Source organism: Chrysoperla carnea, chromosome X (genome assembly GCF_905475395.1).
Source record: "Chrysoperla carnea chromosome X, inChrCarn1.1, whole genome shotgun sequence".
Classification (NCBI taxonomy): Eukaryota; Metazoa; Arthropoda; class Insecta; order Neuroptera; family Chrysopidae; genus Chrysoperla; species Chrysoperla carnea.
In genome coordinates this window covers 7,021,228-7,044,646 of record NC_058342.1, presented here as the reverse complement: position 1 = coordinate 7,044,646, position 23,419 = coordinate 7,021,228, and the positions used below count along the sequence as shown (strand labels likewise).

Sequence of the window (23,419 nt, the reverse complement as noted above, 5' to 3'; positions counted from 1 at the left end):
GAAGAGAATCGAAAGGGTGAAATGTTACTTTTGTTGCCTATACCCATATTCAATGTTAACAATTACAGCAGTTTAAAAAAAGAATATTGTAAAGGCAGTTTTTCGCGAAAATTTGCAAAAAAAAAAAAAAAATATATTTTTTTTTTAAAGTTATATTAAAAAATCTCTAGGAACAAGAAAATTCCATAGCACTGGTATCCTTAAGTACACCATTTACGTACGAGTACGAAATTTCCAGCCAAATTTGATTAATAGCTCCAGTACCCGAGTTACGGTCGAGAGTGGGCTCGGCAGGTCCATTATGTGAGTACAGAGTTTCACACCATTATCCCCCAAGAAAAACTATTTCTATCCCTATAATCGATAGGGACTGATCGGATTCTTAAACTGCATTATGATTAGGAGCTATAACGAAAATTTCGTGAAAAAAATAATTTTTGTTTTCAAATGAGATGTTCCCTGCGGTAAAAAGCTTTCGCATATATTTGTAAAAAAGGCTTCGAACAAATTAAAAGCACTTAGCAAGAAGATTTATCGAAAATTATACTAAACAGTAAACCCTAAACGTTTGTATTAAATATTACTTCAATCAAATTGACTTTTCTTTATAGGTGATAGGAAAAAATTATTTGAGCCCGAAAAATATTATAATAAATGATGAGGGGTGTTTTGGTGACTAAGTTCAAAAATTTGGGATTTTATCTTTGGGAAAACATATCGCCATCATGATTTTAAGGTTGCGTTCGGTTTTTCTGCCGTATCTCGTTCCCTAGTAGTTTTAATGATAAAGATGACACTTCTCTGAATGATATAAAAATATTCTGTCAAATTCTTAGAAAAAACGGGCGGAAGGCACGAGGAAAAAATTGCAAGCCCTATATTTTTAAATAAACAATATATCGCAATTTTTTGTAGTAAATTTAATTTACAATAACTTTTATCTCTTTACTTTATTCGTTAAAACTACTAGGAAACGGGACTCAGCAGAAAAACCGGACGCGCCCTTAAATTCAAAATGGCAGTACGGTTCTTTAGAGTAGCATCTCAAATTTTTGAAGTTAAGCTCACCAAAAGATCCCTCACCATATATCAAAATATCTTTCGGACTCAAATTATTTAAAAAAAAATCTTATATTGATTGGAGTATATTTTAATCTGAAGGCCAGTTGCCATAAAAATTTAGTTTTGTGCTAGTTTTTGAAATTTATTATTTCAGTTTTAAAGAACGCAAAATGTACAAGTATATTTTTTATTTTCAGTTGTAAATAATCCCAACGTCACAAATAATTTTGATAGCACTTTCGCAAATACCGGAATCGAATCGTTATTAAAAGCGTCAGCGTTTACCAATAATATGGAAACGCAAGAAGCAATAGCTGGAATGCTATCAATCGGACAAACTACTAGCAGCGGTGATGCTAGTATTTCAACATTTAAGCCAGGCACAAGTACGGCAAAAACAAAAAGACGTCGAGCTGAACCAATGCCTGCAGATGAAATTGCAGAGAATATTAGTAATGTTCATCAAGATGACGAATATAGTAAGTTGAAAATGTATAAGATTTTACGTTACGAAGTAATTAGATGCTTAGTTATACAGTGCAACCTCGATGTAACAAATCGGAAGAGAAGAAGTAAATATTCGTTATATCAAGTAATTCGTTAAACTGAGGTTTTTTATGTTGATGTTAATGATGTTTCGCTTTTCTGCGCTGACATCTTTCGCGTTTCCATCAATCAAAAATAATTGTTTTACGAAGAAAATGTGTCGAAACCTATCGCGACATGAATCACATACCATGGGATTAGGGGTCATATATTGTTGGAAACGTTACATAAAAGTTTTGGGTTGAATTCGAAAATAGTAAAAAATATATATAATTTTTTTTTTTTGGTAGTTGAAAATTTCTTATAAAGAGGTTGTTCCCAAAAAACGTTCGCAATGTAAAGTGTATTTTACTTTGATTCTTATGGGCAATTAAAGGGGATTCAAGAAAGTCTTTATATTACGGTTGCACTGTAATAGGAATATCTATTATCAAAACATGAACAAATGAAATTCATAAAATTTTATTAGTCTAATAAAATAAAATAGAATATCATGGTAATAAAGAAAAAATTAATGCATCTTTGAAATTTTCCACAGTTGTTTATTAGATTTTAAGCATATAAAAAAAAGTCGATTTCTCAGGGGCGTACCTAACCCCCTTTTTTGGGGAGTTGTTGAGGATTTTAATCAGTTTCTTTACAAATAACAAAAAAAATATGCTTCAAATAAAAAAAAGTTCAATCAAAATCAAAACCTTCTTGTAAACCGTTAAAGATAGAACAAGAGTTATTTCTTATAAAAAAATAAACAACTTTTGTGTGAAATATTTTTTTCTAAACATCCCTTTTAACCCGTGAGGGCGTCTCCAAAACAATTTCAAAAATTTCGAAATTTTAATTTCTAATAATAATTTCGAAAGTATTTTCTGGAATTTTTGTTTTTTTTGTTTTTCTAGAATTTTTCACAAAAGCACTAGTTGAAGTTAACCTGAAAAAAATCAATACATTTATTTTATAGTTTTGGAGAAAATGGACACCGAAGTTTTTTCCCAAGTTGCTCCCTCGCGTAAACATCCCTGTTTACGAAAGAATGATTCAAATAAAAGTTGTTATTTTTTTTTTTTTTTATAAAGAATGACTTTTACATTTAAACTTTTATTCTATCTCTAACGGCTTACTTGATGGATACTTTTTCATTGAATGAGGAAAAAAATTCCATTTTAAAATTGGCACATCTCCGTCAATTTTGAAGCTAGAAAGTCGAAAAAAAAAATGTGCAAAAATATTTCAGCTGGAACACTCAATTAAATTTTTTTTATTCGATGCACAGTTTTTTATAATTTGTAAAAAACTAATTAAAACCCCCAACAACCTCTCAAAAAGGGGGCAAGGTATGGCCTTGAGACGTCTCCTTTTTTACGAAGTGTTAACAAACTACTAAACAACTTTGGAAAATCTCAAAGATGCATTAATTTTTTCATTTTGGATATTTAGTTTAATTGTACTTTATAACTGATACCGTCACATAAGTAAAACATTACTCTGATTACACTGTAGAATAAAAGCTCCAAAATAAAAATGGTAAGAAAATAATATCGTTCAACTTTGGAAATATCACAAAATATAGAGGCTATTCGAGTCGGTACCAAGCATTTTTTGAATAAAAAAACGCACAAACTATAGGAATTGAGGTATTTGACCCAGGAGGAATCGACTCCTCATCATTAGGTATTTATGGGAGCCGGTGGAAAATGTTTGTCTGAGTGTACTCAACAAAATTATATTCGTTCTTTATGCTTTTTCGATTTACGCCCACATTGTGCTTTTTCGATTTGTAGTTCCTATGCGAAAAATTTTGTTGAATTGGGAATCATCCAAAATTATGCCTAATTCTGCATTCAATTTTTCCTCCAAATGTCACTATGTTATTTTCTTTTTTAATTCGCCTTAAATAATCTATTTCGTGTTCAAGATTTCCAACTTATTTTTTTAAGTTTAAAATGGCGTCGAAAAGCTTTTTTTTGACAATATCTTCTTTTTGCACCAAAATTAACTCGTACCTTTTTTTTATGTTTTATTCAGCACAAAAACTGATGAATTTATTACGGGAACTAAAATTAATACCTGCTGCTTTCCAATGTACTTAAATTAGGTACTGAAAACATGCTCAAAAAGTCTTTGATACGTTGTGTATCAATGTTGTTACGATCTGATACCAATATTGAGACGTTGTGTTTGGGTATTAAATTTGGAAACGTTTGTATGAGGGTGAAATGAACAAGTACTAATAAGAATGGTAGTTAACCGAGATATTCTCTCGAACTAGATTACTCAAGCCACGAGTTAACTGTACTCAATCTCATATATGTAACAAGTTCAATTCATATATAAATATTTACGTGGAAGCGTGAAAATTAATTAATCTGAAATGACCTGAATTAACAGATAATAATAAAACCAGTATTTAAATTTTTAATAGTTTTGAGTTTTATTCTTCAATAAAAAAGGCTAATTCAATTTCGTAACCAGTATTCTTTCACAATTATTTAAAAGATAATCCATATAAAAGCAAAGAATAGAATAATAAATTTATATAACTAAGTGACTTGATTCAACAAATTGTGCACCGCATTTAACAAAAACAAAATAGTTATGTCAAGAAAATATATTACAATAAATGCATACCTAACCTACACAATTTGTCAGACCAAGCGACTTTTTTAATTCATACAAAATGATATCGTCCCTATAAAGAGAGTTAATCATATATTAAAAGGATTAAAGAAAATCCTAAGTTTACTTAATAAACTTTAAAAAAAATACAATATATAAATGACATAGTCAAAAATAAGAGTTAGTCATATCTAAAGGAAACAATAGAGTTTCAAAAAAATTAGTGGGTATGATTTATGCAACATCAAAAAAATTAGTTACAATGTTCTCATCTGACAAAACAATATAACAAAAAAATTGTTCATGTTCAATTAAATCCTGGAGTGTTAAATTCACCACACACCAAAGAATACATGAATTACCCAAAAAGTTACATAAATCATTCCCATACTATATAAAATGATAATTTTATATCATCTATCTAAAGTAGCTTACTAATCAATAAAAATAATCGTTTTTGATAGTCATTTAGCACTTAGATTGAATTAACGTAGTTCCAGCATGGTATTTGCAGTTTCTATGTTAAAGCAATGGTACAATTTTTTTTCGACAGAATTTAACGAAAAATTAAATTTAGGAATTTAATAATGCTTACTATTAATTCCCAAAGTTTCAGAAATTTTGACCGTTTAAAATGGGAAATAATTATGCCAACGTCCCAATTTCGATCAATTTACGTCAAAATTAATATCTCGAAAGTGAAAATTAATTTCTAAATTTTTTTTTTAGAATTTTATTGTATAAACATTTTTTTTTACTTTTTCTTCAATATATAATAATATCATAAAAAATAGTTGGAGAGACCGGACATTTTACATGCTTTAAATGGGACATGACCCTCAAAATCCCGAACTTGGTCTTTAAATATCTCGCGATCTAAACGGTCAAAAATTATGAAATTTTAGGAATTCATAAATAAAGCTATTATAAACCCGAGAAAAAAAATTCGGCCAAATCTGTCGAAAAGTGATTTCATGCTGGTACTACCTTAAAAGAACTATTATCAAGTTTATTAAATGAAATAAGATAAAGTTCAAAAATTAAATTAAAATATTTAATACATAGTATTTTTCTCACCTCACATTTGAAATAGAATATAAAGTTAATAAAGTTTATACATATCCTTGTTGGTCGCAGAAAGATATATATATATATAGCTCCCTCTATTCCATGGGTGTTGTTTTTGGTTACTTCTGTGTTGTACTAGAGAAGTATGTGCTACGTTGAATTAGACTGATGTCATTTTTTCCTCTGCCTGTATGACATTCAGTGACAAGCTTTTATATCTGAATTTAAATATCTATTTCTATTATTTATATGTTAACCATGTATATATCTTTCCTTGTCCGACAATTAATTATTTTTTTCCTTTTTATGCAAAATTTATACATACAAAATTACTGTAAGTATTTTTAATATTTTAGAAATTGAAAATGAAAATAGAAAATGTTAATATTTTTCATAACATATAATTATAAGGATTTTTTAAGAAAAAAGAATTTAACTTATATGTATGTCTGACATCTGTGCGTCGGTAAAGTAATTATTAAATAATGGTTAGTTTCTAAGCTAAATATGATATAATGTTGTGTCACATCTTTAACAGTTTCGGAAACAGAGTTTTCGAAATATTGTAATTTAAATGCAAAAAAAATTTAGGGAAAATCCAAAAATTGTCTGTATTGTTAAATAACTCAGAAAAATAATAAAGTTACAAAAAAAAAGTTTAGAAGGAAAAAATTTAGATCTTTTGCCGCAGAATATTTTACATCCCCAACTTTTTTTTTGTAACTTTATTATTTTTCGACTTATTTTAACGATAAAGACATTTGTTGTGGCTTGGCTAATGGACGTAATATCCAAAGTCGAAATACTTGTTTTAGTAAATGCAGAAAAATGTGAATGGTATGAAATGGTCGCACTAACCTTTTAAAAACGCCTACCTACACCGACCTAGTCTCGAATCTCAAAAAACGACATATTTTGGAAGTTTTTGATAATTTTCATTTGGAATGAATGAAAACAAATTTAAAAAAAACTTTTTAATAGAAAGTAAACATATTAGCAATGAATTAGAAAAGAAAAGAACTAAGTGTCACCGTACATATAAGGGATGTAAGAGCAGGGTAGATTAAGGGTTGAAATTATTTTTATCTTATTTTCAACTTTGATGATGAATTTTGTTATAACTTCATGAATGTAGACGAAAAATTAGAATAAAATTTTTCGATATGTGTCTTGGTTTTCGAAATATCGAAACCTAAATAATTAAACAAAATTTTCAATTTTCGATATTTTGAAAATTAAGCCAGATATCGAAAAATTTTATTCTTACTTTTCGTCTTATATCGTCAAGTAATAATATAAATTTATCATCAAAATTGAAAATATCTATTTTTAAATTTGTGCCCCCACTACCATGCTCATACATCCTTAAGACGTATAGACTAATAACACAAAAAAAAAAAAAATGGACGCACTGTCCTTAATACCCAGGCGCACTATCTGATTAAACTATACATACTGCTATACAACATAAATTGAGGGACACACTGCCCGCTTTAGATACACAATTGGAACGAAGTGTTCGCGTTGACTATCACTCGATAAGTATGTTTTGCGCAAAGGGCACAGAGTAATTACTCAAATTAAAAAGAGACAGAATATCTCTATAAACAAAATTTGATTAATACAAAAAACCAGAGTCGGATTTGAATAAAGGTTCAAAGTCCGAATTCCGGCGTAAACAACATTTCTAATGGTTTGAAGTTCTACTTTGCGGAACATGTTTTAATTAAATCAAAAAACACGCTTATTTATTCCACTAAATTTTTAAAATATATTTTATTATACTATATACTATAAGTCAGTGGAATAAATAAGCAAAGTATTGAGTTTTTTGATATAATTAATAAAGACATTTTTTTTGATTTTTTCAAACATTTTTCTTCCATTTAAATTCCAATATTTCAAAAAATATAGCAAGCATTAGTTTTAATTCCCGTGGTAAATTCATCGGTTTTTGTGCTGAATAAAACATTAAAAAAATGGTACGAGAAATTTTCTTTTCATTATAACTTCGTTTATTTTCCTGCAAATGACTTGAAACTTTTTTCATTTACAAGATCTTTTATAGTACTTTAAAAAGTGTACAAATTACTTTTTTCAAAAAACGTCCAATTTTTGAGTTATTTAACGTTAAATACTCCGAATTTAAATCGTCAATTAAAGTATTGACTTTTCGAAATATACTTAAACGACAGTTTTTGCTTAGATTTTATCATTAACGATTCCTGTTGCCATTTTCAACATATATTTTTCTACCCGCTAGAAGGGGTGGTTACTTTTTGTGACGCTCGTACGCCGAAACTATTTAATTTGTAAAAAAATGGTCTGGATATAAATTGTAGGCAATTTTTTCTTGTTTAATTTTGTTTTTAGATTTTTCCTCGTAAAATGACTCGGAAAGTAGATATCGTTTATAAACTGCTTTTCCACACCATTTTTCCAATATGGCAGCGCAAGCGGGAAGGATACGAGGTAGCAAAGTGGAAATTCGAAAAGAGCACCTCAAAATCTATAAAATCACTCATTTTCAAAACTCCCGGAAAACTTTCCAGGTATCCCCTTTTTTTGAACCAAATGATTAGGGTATATAACAAGGAAAAAATATTTTTTGAATTTTTTCACTGTGCAAATCCGTTTTTTACAATAAAAATCTTGCAACACAAAACTGACCTTTCTATCAAGATATTTTCGATTAGTTTTACAATTATTCTTAGAAAAAAACCACTAATTTTCACTTTTTTTATTCCGGCACAGAAAAATCAACTATTAAAACTTGTTGTTTGTTTTCGATATATAAGCGGTTAAAAAAAACCCGTATTTTAGCCTCAATTTCAACTATACATAGAAAATATGATAGATTAGGTAAAAAATGTCAAGAGCCAAAAAGTGTTTAGAATTGTTTAAAAAAAAATCATATAGTTTTACATCAAATTTTTGACCAGAACTACAAAAATAAAATAATAACATTTGTACTTTATTTTTTCTTAAACGTTTTTATATCGAAAACGATGAGATTTGTCACTAGCCAAAAAATAATTAGAATCGTCCAAAATATAATATCTCATAGCTTTCGAATTAAATTTTTGACCGGAACCATAAAATAATCTTTCCTTTCGTAAACAACGAGCTTTCGGCGAAAGCCTGTTTTTTTTTTTGCGAACTGCAAGTTGCTGCTGAATGAAAATGTTAGATGGAAGGAGAAACGCACTTGCGGTACTACAAGTCTGAGTAAAGTACTTTACAAGGTCTAAGTAAAATCGTAGGCGTTCCGATGATCTTATATCGCTTCAAAGGGCATCTATAAGGCCAGTAGGAGAAAGAAATGATTTTTCATCTTTTCTGTCATTGTTCAGTTCTTGCCATGAGGAAATGCACACTCTTCAGCCAGCCTTTCTTTGACAACCAATCCGACCTTGAATTCATTGACATTAAAGTAAAAATGTGTACCACACTAGGCTAGACCGAAAATAAAAGGACTAATTGCAGGATTTCTCGGGAAATAGAAACCATTTTCGAAATTTTGTAAGAATATGAATGTGTATAATTTTCAGTTTATCCGGCATTGGATGTATCTGATGATGAAGATAGTCATATTTTTAAACCACGAGGTCGAACAAAAGTTGATGAAGCTTGGAATCCAAAGGCTCGAGTTGGTCCACTATTACCTAAAATGAATCGTCCTGCAAGAGAAGGGACTAAAAAACAAGCCGTAGAAAAAGTTTTAGAAGCCGCTGCTGCAAGAAACACAACTACAAATCCAGTACCTGAATTAAATGAAACAGTATGTACATTTTTATAATATTTCTGTATGTGAATTAAGTCAAAAGTTTGTAATACTTAGTCATATTGATGTTTGAAAACAAATTTTACTATAGATACTTTCTCATTTTTCAATAAAAGCCTATTTTTCTTGGGAATCAGATATTTTCTTTTGGTAAAAGTAGCCCATCTAAAAGAATACATTAAAATTTAAAAATTATATTAAATAGTTTAACGGTAGAATTTCTACCAATAATTTCTTTGGTGAGTTAACAATTAAATTTTGAATTTATTTATAGAAGGTTAAGTCCCCCTATTTGAAGGTCAACTTTTTTGAGGTACAGACTTCGTGACAATGGAGGATGGGTTTGTAATGTTATCAAAAACAGAAATCCAAAAAAAAATTGCCCAAAAAATTGACTCGAAACAATTTTTTTGGTGGATTTTTTGAAAAATTTTGAAAAAATGCTTTTTTTTGGGAAAATTGTTAATTTTTGCTGATAAGATTAAATGGAAAAGTCGAAGATAATTCAAAAATTCGTATCTTTCCCCGTTCCCTAGTTATAAGTAAGTAGAAGCTTTGAAATTGAAAAATTTTTTGTCGGAAAGGGCGGGCAGAGGGAGATTATAATAATAGTATGAGAAGGTAACACTATGTATGTACTATTTATGATATTTTTTCGAATTTGTATTAATAATAGAAACGGGCCTATACATTTTTGTTTTGGAAAATTGATGGAAACTGCAGCTGAAAATTGGGGGGTTAGGGACCAAAATGAATCCCCGTCGGTCGAAGTACGGACTAAATATCTACAAAATATAAAAATATCAAATTTTTTTATTAACTTGCCTGGCAGTAATTGCAGTATTAACATTTGGGGCAATGAGTTTTTTATTGGTCATTTCTTGCAACCAAATAAAGATAATCTTGGTGATAAAAATGCACTTGGATTTTTTAAACAGATCGGCAATTTTTTTTTGTCTTATTTCTCTGTGTTATATATTTTGAACAATTAAAAAAACTTTTTGATTTTTGAGATTTTTTACCTTTCTTCATCATTTTCGATATATTGTTAGGCCCTGGACGGCGTTATCCTTAAAAACGTGGTTCTAACACACTACATCAATCAAATTATTATTATTAAGTAATAATATTTTAATAATGTGATAATCTAAATTGTAATAGTAGCATGGTTTGATTATTTAGTTGGTCAGCAAAATTAATATTTAATATTTAAAATTTACGTCACAATATTTCATATGTTGACCCAAAAGTTTTATATTTAAAGGCAAGCTAAATATTCAAAAAATCATGCAGTAATTATACAAACTTTAACATCATCTATACAGTAATTTTTACAACTTCTCTTAACTTAATTTCACTTTTAACTTAATTTGAGAATAAAAATACAAGTGATAATAATTCATAAAATATATTTAAACGAATCAAAATATTATTTATTAAAACGAAATACCAAAAGAAGTATATCAGTGTTTAAATTGTAAGACATCGTATTTATCCCCAAGGATTCACAAAGTCTTTCCTTTGCAAACATTAAGACTTTTGGTGGCAGTCTAAGACCTTTGGTACACAACAATATAAACGGTTAAAAAAATGCGTCTTAAACTTTAATTTCAGCTATACATAAAAAAATATATTTTTAACTTTTTTATTTTATTTTTTCAAACGCTTATATATCGGAAACGGTGAGGTAAGATAAAAATTGTCAGGAATCATAAAGCCTTTATATTTGTTCAAAATAGAAAAGTCATCAAATAATATTTTTGACCAGAATCACAAAATAATCTTTATATTCGTCAATAACAAATTTTCTGCAAAAACACGTTTTTTTTCCCTTCAAACGCTTATATGTCGAAAACGATGAGATAAATATTAAGGGTCAAAAAGTATTTACAATTGTTTAAATTAAAAAGTCAAATAGTTTTCACCTAAAATCCTTTACCAGAACCACAAAATAATCTTTATTTTACGACAATAACGAATTTTCGCCAAAAATTTGTACTTAGTTTTTTTTAAACGTTATCTATCAAACAGAGAATGTGGTGTCCGGAAGTAGGGTACTTCTGTCCCACCGTATGGGGTTAAATCGAAAAAACACAAATTCGCATTGACATGACTTTTCGTATCGGCAGACAGACGGACAACCGAAAATGGACTACCTAGGTAATTATATGAACACCTGTACCAACATTTTTTTCGTAGCATTAATATTTTTAAGCGTTACAAACTTGGGACTAAAATTAGTATACCTTGGTATATTTCCTATTTACACGTTATAAAAATGATTTTTTCTTGCAGTTTTTCCTAAACATTAATTGTAATTTTCAGTAAACATTATTTTTTTGTATAAATAGTTAAAGTTTAAACTACTTTTTATAAATTGAAAAAAAAAAAAATTTTTCTGTAACAATGTTAAATCTTTGTTAAAAGTCTAACAATTATAACTATACCATAATAATTAATGTTAATTTACGGTAACTTATTCTCTGAATAACTTGCATCATTTTCAGACACTCTTTTAAAAAATTTAACTGTAGCGCCTAAAAAACTTTAAAATGACTGAGCTCAATTAAAATAAAGTGTCAAAAAGATTCGAAAATCTTGTGTATGCATTTATTTTTGACCAATTGGACAGTCATTTCCGTAAAGTCAAGTATAATCAAAGCAAAATGATAATTTGCCGTGGAGGGCGAAGAAAAAACAGCAAATACTACTAGTATGAACAGCCATATCAAATACCGACATCCGACCCAATGTAAGACTGTTCTACAATAAAAATGTTAATTAACAATGAATGCTTTTTTTAATGTAACTCCTCCCATATATTTTTTATTGACAAATACATACAAAGTACGAAGCCAGATAGTCGGTGTTTTTTGCCGATTAGTCGATGACTGCGAAAGTGGGCGGATAGTCAGCTTTATCAACTAGTCGAAACATCTCTAATTTAGTCTAAGGATACCCAAAGCTACCTTTGCATTTTTTTACTTTTTCCAAACTCATTGACCGTGGCTTACTCTAACAATGTGTAAAATTTGACAAACTTAAAAAAAACTCTAACCTGAAAAATTTACCATTTTTTCGAGCCCCGAATTTTTCTAAGTTAGCTCAGAATCCGGGGTATTGACCAAAACTACAATGGATGGTATTTATACCATGTATATGAAATATATGAAGATATACTAAGTTTAGTTCCAAGCTTGTAACGCTTAAAAATATTGACGCTACGAATAAAATTTTGGTATAAGTGTTCATAATTCACCTATTAGTCGATTTTCGGCTGCCTGTCCGTCTGTTTGTCATCACGATACATGGTATAAAGCTTAAGATGGCCGGGCGGTCTAAAGCAATAGACTGTAATCATCTACTTAGACTGGTTGCTGGATCAAATCTAGGCAGCGGCAGTGTGAACAATTATAATTAATGGGGGCAGTAGAATTGATCACATTGTCGTCGTTTGGACAAGAACTAAGTAACCGACTCCAGCCACATCAAAAATATAATTGTAAATATGGATGTAGTTAAATAAATAAAGATTAACATATATACCATATATAACATATATACGATTATAACTTAATAAATTAAGTTATAGGCGTATATGCCAGAGAAACGGAGGTTAAACCCCATTATTATTATTAGTATATTCATGGTATAACAATAAAAAAAAATGCCGTTTTTTTTTTTGCGAACTTGTTTCACATTAATATTTTTATAATTTTTAGCCAAAAAGAACTTACAAGAAGAAATCCAGAGCAAATTCATCCCAAAAATCAAAAACATTAAATGCATCATCATCATATAATTTATCAGCGAAAGTTCAGAAATCACCTATTACTCCTAAAATTGATAAGAATCCGAAAGGTAAGTTCAATAATATTTACAGTGAATAATTATTAATGTAGTCACTTAGTCGAATTTGTGTAGTCACTTTTTCGAACTCCAGACCTAAGGATTCGAATTTAAAGCATACGGTACAAATCAAATGGAAAATCGGTAAATAGGGAATTGTTTTCAGTAGCACTTAAATTGGGAGTAATTTTCTTGTGGTTTTCCATGAAAATCAGTGTAGGATATTGTCTATAATGAGAACAAAAATGGATCAAGTGCGTGTCGTACACGCATAAACTTTCGTTGTTTGAGTAACCTGACATACGTTGTAAGTCTTGGTGAGTACATCATGAAAATATGTTTCAAAATTGTCTAATACCCTCAAATTTTCAAGTTATTGTGGCAAAACCGGTTTTCGAGAACTCCGAGAACTTAATAAAGTGTAACTCTGTTAATTTTAAACCGATTTTTGAATGCTTAACGGTTTTTAAAACAAGAAACATTGAGCTTTCGGAAAATGTATATTTATATATACTTTCCACAAAATTATTACTTAACATTTTACAAAAGTTATCTAAGATTTACCAATTTTTTTCCTGTTTTTTACAGTGTGAATTCTTTTTTTTTTTTGTTTTTTTGTAACAAATCCTCAAGAACAATTACTTTCTTACAGTTATTATCAAAGTATATTCTATCTCGAGTAAAAACGGGTTACGGGTTTTCAAAATTGGTTGAAAAATATTCGAGTTACAACGCTTTTTGTAAACAAGAAAATTCTATCATATAGTTAGGGTCAAAAGCAACAAAAAGTGTTCTTAAATATTTTTCTCTAAACCCTCCAGTTTTTTAGTACAAAATTCGTAAAATTTGAAAAACGCGATTTTTACGATTTTCATCCTTCAAAAAGTCTATGAAACAAGTGAAAACAAACAACTGACTGAGTTAATTATTGAAATACCATGTATAGACTGTGTTGATTACATATACATACATGTCACACATACATAACTGATATTCCCATATAATACATAGTATATAATTTGCGCCCTCACGGGTAAACAGTGATGTTTACGAAAAAATGTTTCAAACAAAATTTGTTAATTTTTTATAACACTTTTTACGAGTATATTCTATCTCTAACGGCTTACAAGATGGGTCTTAGAGACCCAAAACCCAATTGATCTATGTTACCCATTTACGAACTCGACCTAACTTTTTATGTCCTGAGTACGCTGTAAAAATTTCAGCTTGATATCATTTTTCGTTTTTGAGTTATCGATTTGACAGACAGGCGGGCAGACGGACATACAACAGAAAATGGACTAATTAGGTGATTTTATAAACACCTATACCAAAATTTTGTTCGTCGCATCAATATTTTTACCGTTACAAACTTGGGACTAAACTTAATATACTATGATATATTTCATGTATACATGGTATAAAAATCAACTTTTTAATATGTACAAAATTTTTATTTGCAATGTAAAGCTTACTTAACAAAATCCCGTAAAAATTGTTGGCCTACTTGTATTTTAAGTGCTTGATTGTTAATTTGTAAGAGAGCGGGTGAAAAACCCCCCAAAAATAACGATTTTCTGTTCTATAGATGCTAGAAAGATGGGATTTTCACCAATCAACTAAAATAAAGTTCAATTAACAGAAAAGTTCGAAAAATTTCATTTTCTCCAACGCAACCTGTCGGAAAATCGGAAAAACTCGATTTTGATGATAGCCCGTAAAAAATTTTTCAACCCATTTGGATGATAACCCGTATCATTTTTTATTCGAGATAGAATATACTTTGATAATAACTGTATGAAAGTAATTGTTCTTGAGGATTTGTTACATAAAAAGCAATCAAACTGTAAAAAAACATGAAAAAAATGGGTAGATATTAGATAACTTTTATAAAATGTCCTAATTCTTTTGTAGCAAGCTCAATGTTTTTAGTTTTCAAAATCATTAAGCAATCGAAAATCGGTTAAAAATTGACGGAGTTACAATTGTTTAAGTGCGCGTAGTACACGAAAAAATTTTTTTCCAAATAACTTGAAATTTTGATATATATTTTCGTGATATACTCACCAAGACCTACAACGTACACTAGGTCCTTTGAAAAGTGCAAAATCACTGTAGCATGGTGTTTTCATTCGCCAGGTAGTTTTAATCAGTTTTTTACAAATTAAAAAAAAACTATGCGTCAACTAAAAAGAAAGTTCAGTTAAATGTTCTAGCTGAAGTACACTTTTTAGTTTATTTTTCAACTTTCTAGCTTCAAAATTGACCGGGATATGCCAATTTTAAAATGGAATTTGTTTGCTCACTCCATCAAAAGAAAAAGTATCTATCTTGTAAACCATTAGTGATAGCAAAGAAATTTAATTGTAAAAGTTATTCTTTAAAAAAAATTAACAACTTTTTAGTGTAGGAGCTCGCAACGTTTTCGAGAGAGAATTTTATTATTGCTTATTTTATGATATGATGTTCCCCTTGCTCTTTTTGTTAGAGCTTGGGCCATCTGGCTGCCGGAAGTGGTTGCGTATAGTACTGCGCAGCCTAAAAGTTATGAAAAATAAATGACATTTGTTGAATATATATTTTATATTATGTCTTTTCGCCAAATGTGGTAAATGGTTGTGGCCGTTACGGCGCTAGCTTTTAAATATTTTAGTGATAACTAATTCCGAGTTCGAATCCAGAAGCAGTCACCATTTTTTTTTCTTTTTTAAATTTATTATATTATTTCTATTGAATTTTTTTTTTAATTTATTTAATTTTTCTTATATTGAAAGTTTCTTATTTTATTTTTTGATAACTTGTACGGTTTTAATTACACTTGAAATCGTGGTAAAATATTAATATATATATAATTAATAATAATAATAACAATAAAAATCGACCCATTCTTCTTTGTTTAAAAAATCATTGTGTCCCATTTCTGAACGCAAAGGATAAAAACTTCTAAACTCAACCAACTCCTCTATTGAACAAATTCAACCCAATAATTAAAATTTCGTAACTAAGACGATACAGAGTTATCACAAAATAAAATATGAAACGTTCAATACAATAAAAATTAAATAAATTAAAAAACTTAAATAAGATAATTGAAAAAAAAAAAAAAAAATTGGTGACTGCTGCTGGATTCGAACTCGGAACTAGTTATCACTAAAATAATTCAAATAATGCTAGCGCCTCAACGACCACAGCCATTTACAGTACTTGGATAAAAACCATAACATAAGATATATATTTAACAAATGTCATTTATTTTTCATCACTTTTTTGCTTTTTTCAAGGTTGAGCAACCGAATTGACGTCTGGCAAATTAATTTTAGGTTTTTGTATACTTTAATAACATAATATTAAAATTACAGACATAATAAAATTCTTTTAAAATTTAGTATTATGACCTGTACATTTAGGCTGCGCAGTACTAAACGCAACCACTTCCGGCAGCCAGATGGCCCAAGCTCTAACAGAAAGAGCAAGGGGAACAACATATCATAAAATCAGCAATAATAAAATTCTTTTTTTGCCGACGTTGCGAGCTCCTGTACCATTTATTGAAGACACTGTTTACCCGTGAGGGCGCAACTTAGGAAAAAAAATTTGGTGTCCATTTTCTCCAAAACAAAAAAAGTGTTTTGATTTTTTTCAGCTAGTGGTTTTATGAAACATTCTAGAAAAACAAAAAAAATTCTAGAAAATACTGTACGAAAAAAAAAATTTTTTGAAAATATTTTCTAGAAGTTTTTCTTATTCAATCAATTGAAAAAAAAACCATATTGTAAACCGTTTAATCTGGTCAAATTAAACCAAAAAATAAGGATAAAGCTACATAAATTCCCACCAAGCTGAAAATCGGTAAAATTGTTTAAAATATGATTAAAAATAAAATTTGAAAGTTCCCCAATTTTCCCCTGTGTGGACAATTTTTTATTCAAGGTCAAAAATCAAAAAAATGAGTTTTTCGCGAGTTTCAGCAAAACGGTAAGTTTTTTCATAAAAAGACTTCTGACAACAATTATAGGTCATAAAATTATCTACAAAAAATGTATCAATACTTTTTTCTACGAGCTACCGTTTTTGAGATATAACGGTTCAAAAAGTTGTAAAAGTTGTAATAGTCATAATATGTACACGTTTCCATGCCACCCATGAGGTAGTGTACTTAGCGCGTTTTTTTTAACGTGGATTCCCCAGTAGGTCTATTCCACGGGTCAGTTGTGATCCTGTTTAATTTGAAACTATTGAAAAATATTAAACATTATCAGAGATTGAAAAGATCGTTCGAGTCGTAATTTTCAAATTCTTCTTCTTGTCCTTCTTGATCATCTTGTTCTTGCTCGTCTTGTTCTTCTTCTACTTGTTCTTGTTCTTCTTCATCTTCATCCTGAGTACATGTAAATTGCGCTAATAGCGCATGTCCCCTCGTTGGAATCAAACGGACCCTCCACTGTTGGTGATTCAATATTAGAGCACGACCGGCCTTGACAATGTGTACAGAGAACAAAACAGTCCAACTTTTTTGCAACCACATTTAGCACTACATCCCTTTTTGCAGTTGCAAAACATTGTGTTCAGCAGTTTTTCCGGCGCAGGTGGAAGTAAAGTTTGGACTGGTTCTAATGAATTGTTGACTAACCCCAGTCTGTAGGGTCTAGCTGATAATCAAGCCACACTTGAACTTGGTAATATACCCGAAAAAGATGTTGATGAACAGCAACTAAGGTTGGAGGAAGGCTAGTTAATTGTACTTGTCTTTTTACTTTTGGTATTTTTAACGAAACATGCATATCTATACTTATCTAAGCAGGCAGTTTTTCCGTACATAGAAAGAAGGACGCGAATGCCGTTAGTGTTAATTTCTTGTCGAGTTAAATTACTATTTTTAAAAACTTCAGCACATTGAACTAAATTTTGTTTTTCAAACATTTTGAAAACTGTTATTTTATCCCTCTTGTAAAATGTAGATATATCACAGCCAGTTACTGCGTGTAAAAATAGTACATGATTTTGACACTTTGCAAAAGTAGATAAACTTTTTAATGATAAATTTCCGATTGATGTTGAGCTTTTCCTGGTTTTAACAAGAAAATAGTTTTTTTTAGTTGGAGTGCGAGCAGTAAGTAGCTGCTCGAACTTAAAATTTATATTATCTCTTTTTTTCCTATCTTTGAATGATTCACTCTTTATTTTTAAAAATTTTATCTATTTTCAGCTTGGTGGGAATTTATGTAGCTTCGATGTCTAAATTGTCCGGATTAATGACCGATACAAAAATATTTTAACATATATTACAACTATAAAGATGTATTATATACGTCTCATGCATGTCGGCGTACTCATGCATATTATGACGATTACTTTTACAACTTTTTGAATCGTTATATCTCAAAAACAGTGGCTCGTAGGAAAAAAGTATTTTTTGTAGATAATTTTATGACCTACACTTTTTGTTTGGGGTATTTTTATGAAAAAACTTATCATTTTGCTGAAAATCGCAAAAAACTCTTCTTTTTTTACCTTTGACCTTGAATAAAAAATTTTCAACACAGGGGAAAATTGGAAAACTTTCAAATTTTATTTTTAATCATATTTTAAAAATTTGTTCCGATTTTCAGCTTGGTGGGAATTTATGTAGCTTCGAATGTCTAAATTGACCGGGCTACGTTAGAGGTAGATCAAAAATTTAAATAAAAAAGTTATTTCTCATAAAAAATAAACAACTTTTTTTTTTAATACTTTTTTCTTAACATCCCTTTTTATCCGTGAAGGCGTCTCAAAAATACTTTTAAAAATTTCGAAATTTTTGCGAGCATTTTCTGAATTTTTTTTTTGTTTTTTTAGAATGTTTCCCAATATCACTAGTTAACCTGAAAAAAAATCCACACTCTTTTTTTTTAAGTTTTGAAGAAAATTGACACTAAAATTTTTTCCTAAGTTGCACCCTCACGAGTAAACAGTTATGTTTACGAAAGAATGCTTCAAATAAAAGTTGTAATTTTTTTTATAAGGAATAACTTTTACATTTAAAGTTTTTTCTATCCCTAACGGTTTACAAGATAGATATTTTTTCATTTTATTGAATGAGCAAAAAAAATTCCATTTTAAAATTTGCATACCTCGGTCAACTTTGAAGCTAGAAAGTTGAAAAAAAAAAAAACGAAAATGTGTCCAAATATTTCAGCTAGAATTTTTAATTGAACTTTTATTTAGTTGATGCATAGCATTTTTGTAATTTGTAAAAAACTGACTAAACCTCCCAACTACCTCCCAAAAAAGAGGGTTAGGTACGCGCCTGAGACGTAGACTTTTTTTTTACAAAGTGTTTACACCCTAATAAACTACTGTGGAAAATTTCAAAGATGCATTAATTTTTTCCTTTAAGATAATTATTTTAATAATGGGCTCTATAGCCTAAGTGTGTCCTTCGTGGACAGCCAATATAACCTAACCTAACCTAACCTATTTAGTTTAATTGTGCTACTAGCGCCTGCTCGCCTGCTTTAAAAGTGAAAATAGAGCTTTCGTATGAATATAATTAACAAAAAAAGAAAAAGCAAAACCATGAAAACAGTTGCAGTTACGAAAAATATTTATTATTACGTGGGTTTTTTCTTCAAACGATTATTTATCGAAAACGGTGAGATAAGGTAAAAAATATCAAGAGTCAAAAGTGTTTAGAATTGTTCAAAATAAAAAGTCATATAGTTTTCACATCAAATTTGGATCAGGACTACAAAATAATGTTTATTTTCGTCAATAACGAATTCTCGACAATTTAAAGTTTCTTTTTTTAAACGCTTATATATTGAAAGAATAAGGTTTGTTGAAAATTCTCACGAGTAAAAAAAATTAGGATCGTCCAGAAAATTATAGCTAATTGCTTTCAAAGTAAGTTTTTGGCCGAAACCATAAAATTATCTTTATTTTCCACACTAACGAGTTTTCGGCGAAAATCCGCATTTTATTTTTTCAAATGCCTATATTTCGTAAACTGTGAGACTAGTAAATAAGGTGCTGAGGATTTTTTTACTTTGCCCACCGTTTTCTTTACATTTTTCTGATCATTTCCATATAATTTCAGCCGTATCAGACAAAAGCTTGATTTCCGAGTCTTCTTTACTGGACTATTCCTTTTTTGGCTGATAGAGGGATTGAACCAAACTCTAATTACGGTTTATTAATTCATACTGATGTTGCAGATAGAAATTAGTAAAGTTGTTCCTTAGATATAATGCATATAATGTTGAAAATAGTTCTTATATGTCGATCTTTATAGACGTCTAATTCTAATGATAGCTGGTCACTATAATATGTGATTTTATACGATGTTGTTATAAACATCATTAAATAATCACATTTGTACTTTTATTTGGATTCAATTTGGATCGCACCAATTTGTGATTTTAAGTCATGTTATTATATAACCGATTTTGACTATATTTCACGTATATTGTTTCGCTCCTGAAGTGATTGAATGTATAGTGTAGTCTTACGAGAAAATAACACCACTCATATATCAGAAAAGCTACTTAGCCCCATCGTTGTGCATCAGGGGAGTACATTAAGGCCTTGAAACTAAGGCCTGTTGTGCTGTGTTAAACGCTAAGAAAACAAAATTCATTCATTTCAGCACCCCACAGTGTTGGAGCGATATAAGCTTAAACTTAAATGTCAATGGTAATTTTATACAAAAAGATTTGTACCTTTACCATGTGTGTATACCTTAGAATGTCTACTGGTAACAAAAAAAATCTTACTTCCCTCGATAAAAATCGTGTTCATCACAATTATAATAACCGCCGCCAAAAAGATCTTCGAACTCCAGCACACAATCTAAAATTGGGGACATAAATTTTATAATAGATTACCTGACAGAATTAAGAATATTAACGATGTGAAAAAGTTTAAAACAGCTTGTTAGTTGTTGTTGCTCGAGGGAAGTCATTACAATTTCAAAGACTTGTTATAATTTCAAGGATATTTTGTTTTCTTTTTTTGTTGACACGACTTATATGTTTTGTAACATCTGGTTTAAAGTCAAATAAAATTATTATTATTATTATTGATTTTTCTGATAATGTAATTTTTTTCAGGCCGTAAAGGATTTAAAACGGTTAAACAACGGCTCGGTAAGATACTGAAAATACATAAAATGATACGTTAAAGTATTCATACAAATTCTACAATGAATAATATAATTTTTGAGCTTCGTTTCGAAATCATGGCAAAATAAAATCTCTCTAAAACAAAATTTTCTGTGATAACATGATGAATTGTTATTTAAAAAAAGACGAAATTCCAGTATATTTTTCAATCTGTTAAAGTAATTGATATTAAAATATCTTCAAATCTCAAGTAAAGTCCAGCCCAGTCCGTTGCAGAAATCAAATTCAATTATTGAAGAATATTCATTTATTTTGCATTCGAGAAAATTTGTTATTTGTGGAAATGATTCAATAATATTAATAATTAACATCACGCAAATACCTACCAGGACGTTTTGTGTACTCCGTTTTTAAGAAAAAACAGGTATTAGGAAAATAAATGGTTCAGAAGAATAAAAAAAAACTATTCAGCAGTAAAATGCGTGTTGTAAAAGAGCTGATTATAATATAATCTTTGCACCGGCATTTAAACGTTAGTAGACATAATTTGATTTCATTCAATAACTATTTATTATTTATTGCTATTTGAATACCCTCATTTGGTGATTTATAAAATAAGTTCTTATAATTTTGCGAAAAAGAAGATACTTAAATCATTCTCTCATTATCCCTCCCGTATATGACTAAAACAAAATAGGTTGAACTTCGGCACCTTTCTAACAGACAATGCTGTTTTTTTTTTCATAACGCAAGACTCTTTGTTAGACAAACCTTTAACCACCATATCACAAGAATGTCCTCAGATACATGTTGATAAACATCTGAACCGTTTTTATTAACAAATTAAAAATTTTGAATGAGCAATTTTCCCCAAATTTTGTGCTGAATGGGTTTCGTGTGTTTTTTTCCACTGAACAGGCCCCGCTGAACAAGAAGTGTTTTTCGACGTATTTTGACTCACTAAATCCGAACTTTTAACTTGTAAATCGCTAAAAGTGAAAAGAGATTTTGGTTTATAAACAAATTAATTGTTTATACGGCCATAGGTCTTAAACTATTGAAAATTTATCAAAACAATTTGGTAAGATTTTATTCTATATGAAAAGATGAAATTTCTTTTTTTTATTCGTCTTGATTCGACCAATAGAACCGGAGATATGGTTAAAATAGTAAAGAAAAACGATTCATTGCACAAGGTCGGCGCGCAGTGCTCGGACTGTAACGTCCGTAGATTGGCCAATAATTAATATTTTTGAATTTGTAAGGAATCATTTTTCCGGCCCGCTATTAGTTTATAAGTCGAAAGCGAGCCCTTAGCGAAAGACAACCCCACACAATTATTTATGAGAAAATTGCAAATATGTTTTAGTTTAAGAATCCGTTTTACTTTTTAAAATATCTGTATTAAATCTTGAGTTATTGCAACCGAACGCGAATGTATAAATCAATAGGGTATTCCACTATTTTTGAAAAAGTACTTCGAAGTGTTGATTTTGCTAATAAAAAGCCACAAAAAATTTATTTCGGAAAAATACACACGCTTTCTTGCCAAAAACTTAAATTAAATTTTAAACCTTTTTTTAACTGTCAAAAACGCGGGCATATAATTTGATGACGTAATATGGGTATCACTATATGAAATAACACAAATAACTTTGACAGATATGTTCATAAACATCTGATTATAATAAATATAAATACTTATTATCTATGTATACATTATACCCAGCTATCTACAATGAACTAATTGATGGTCTATGACTCATACCGTTTTGACATCACAGCAGGGCTTACCCGCGTTTTAGGTCACGTGATATACAGTTTAAAAATTACGATTTTTAATTTTAATATTTTAAAAGAAAAATGTGCTTTTATGACTCGAAATCAGAATATTGAAGTATATTTTTACATAAATTTTAACTTATTTCAAATTTAATGATTTATTTTTGACTAACGATAATACCCTATTCTGATTCGATCAAGTTAAACATGAAAAGGGGGTGAACGTTGCATCAAATCACGTATGTTTGTTTTTTTGATATGTTGTTTGCAATGTTAAGGCAATTTTAAATCCAAGTATCCGACCTCGGAAAACGACCGGACCATACCGCAAAAAAAAAAAAAAATGTTTTGACCTTATTTCAATTTTTGCCGATTTTGACCTGGAAGGGCAGGGTTTTAATCAAAAACTGTAGTATTTATTTTTGAAGAAGGTTAAATTTGCAACAATTTGATATCAAGTCGGTTTTTATAGGACAGATAGTTTTGGAGATAAAACTTTTCAAAGTGTATCTATTTTTTCAAGTTATATGATTTTTCGCAAAATTTCATCTTGTAAATCGTTAGAAATACTATGAAATTGCGTTCAGTTGCAAATAATTCAAGTTTTATTACAGAT

General features: G+C 29.4%; 1 protein-coding gene across 1 annotated transcript in view; it reads left to right on the top strand.

Annotated features, from left to right (window-relative positions):
• Window positions 1–22,496, top strand: part of LOC123302095 (lysine-specific demethylase 7B-like) — an 83,596-nt gene extending 61,100 nt beyond the window's left edge. The window contains exons 9-12 of the mRNA XM_044884881.1: window positions 1,260–1,541; window positions 8,841–9,070; window positions 12,796–12,934; window positions 21,010–22,496. Of these exons, the coding sequence (XP_044740816.1) occupies window positions 1,260–1,541; window positions 8,841–9,070; window positions 12,796–12,934; window positions 21,010–21,080 (722 nt within the window). The 3' untranslated portion in view covers window positions 21,081–22,496. The remainder of the gene's footprint in view (window positions 1–1,259; window positions 1,542–8,840; window positions 9,071–12,795; window positions 12,935–21,009) is intronic.
• Window positions 22,497–23,419: the final 923 nt, after the last annotated feature.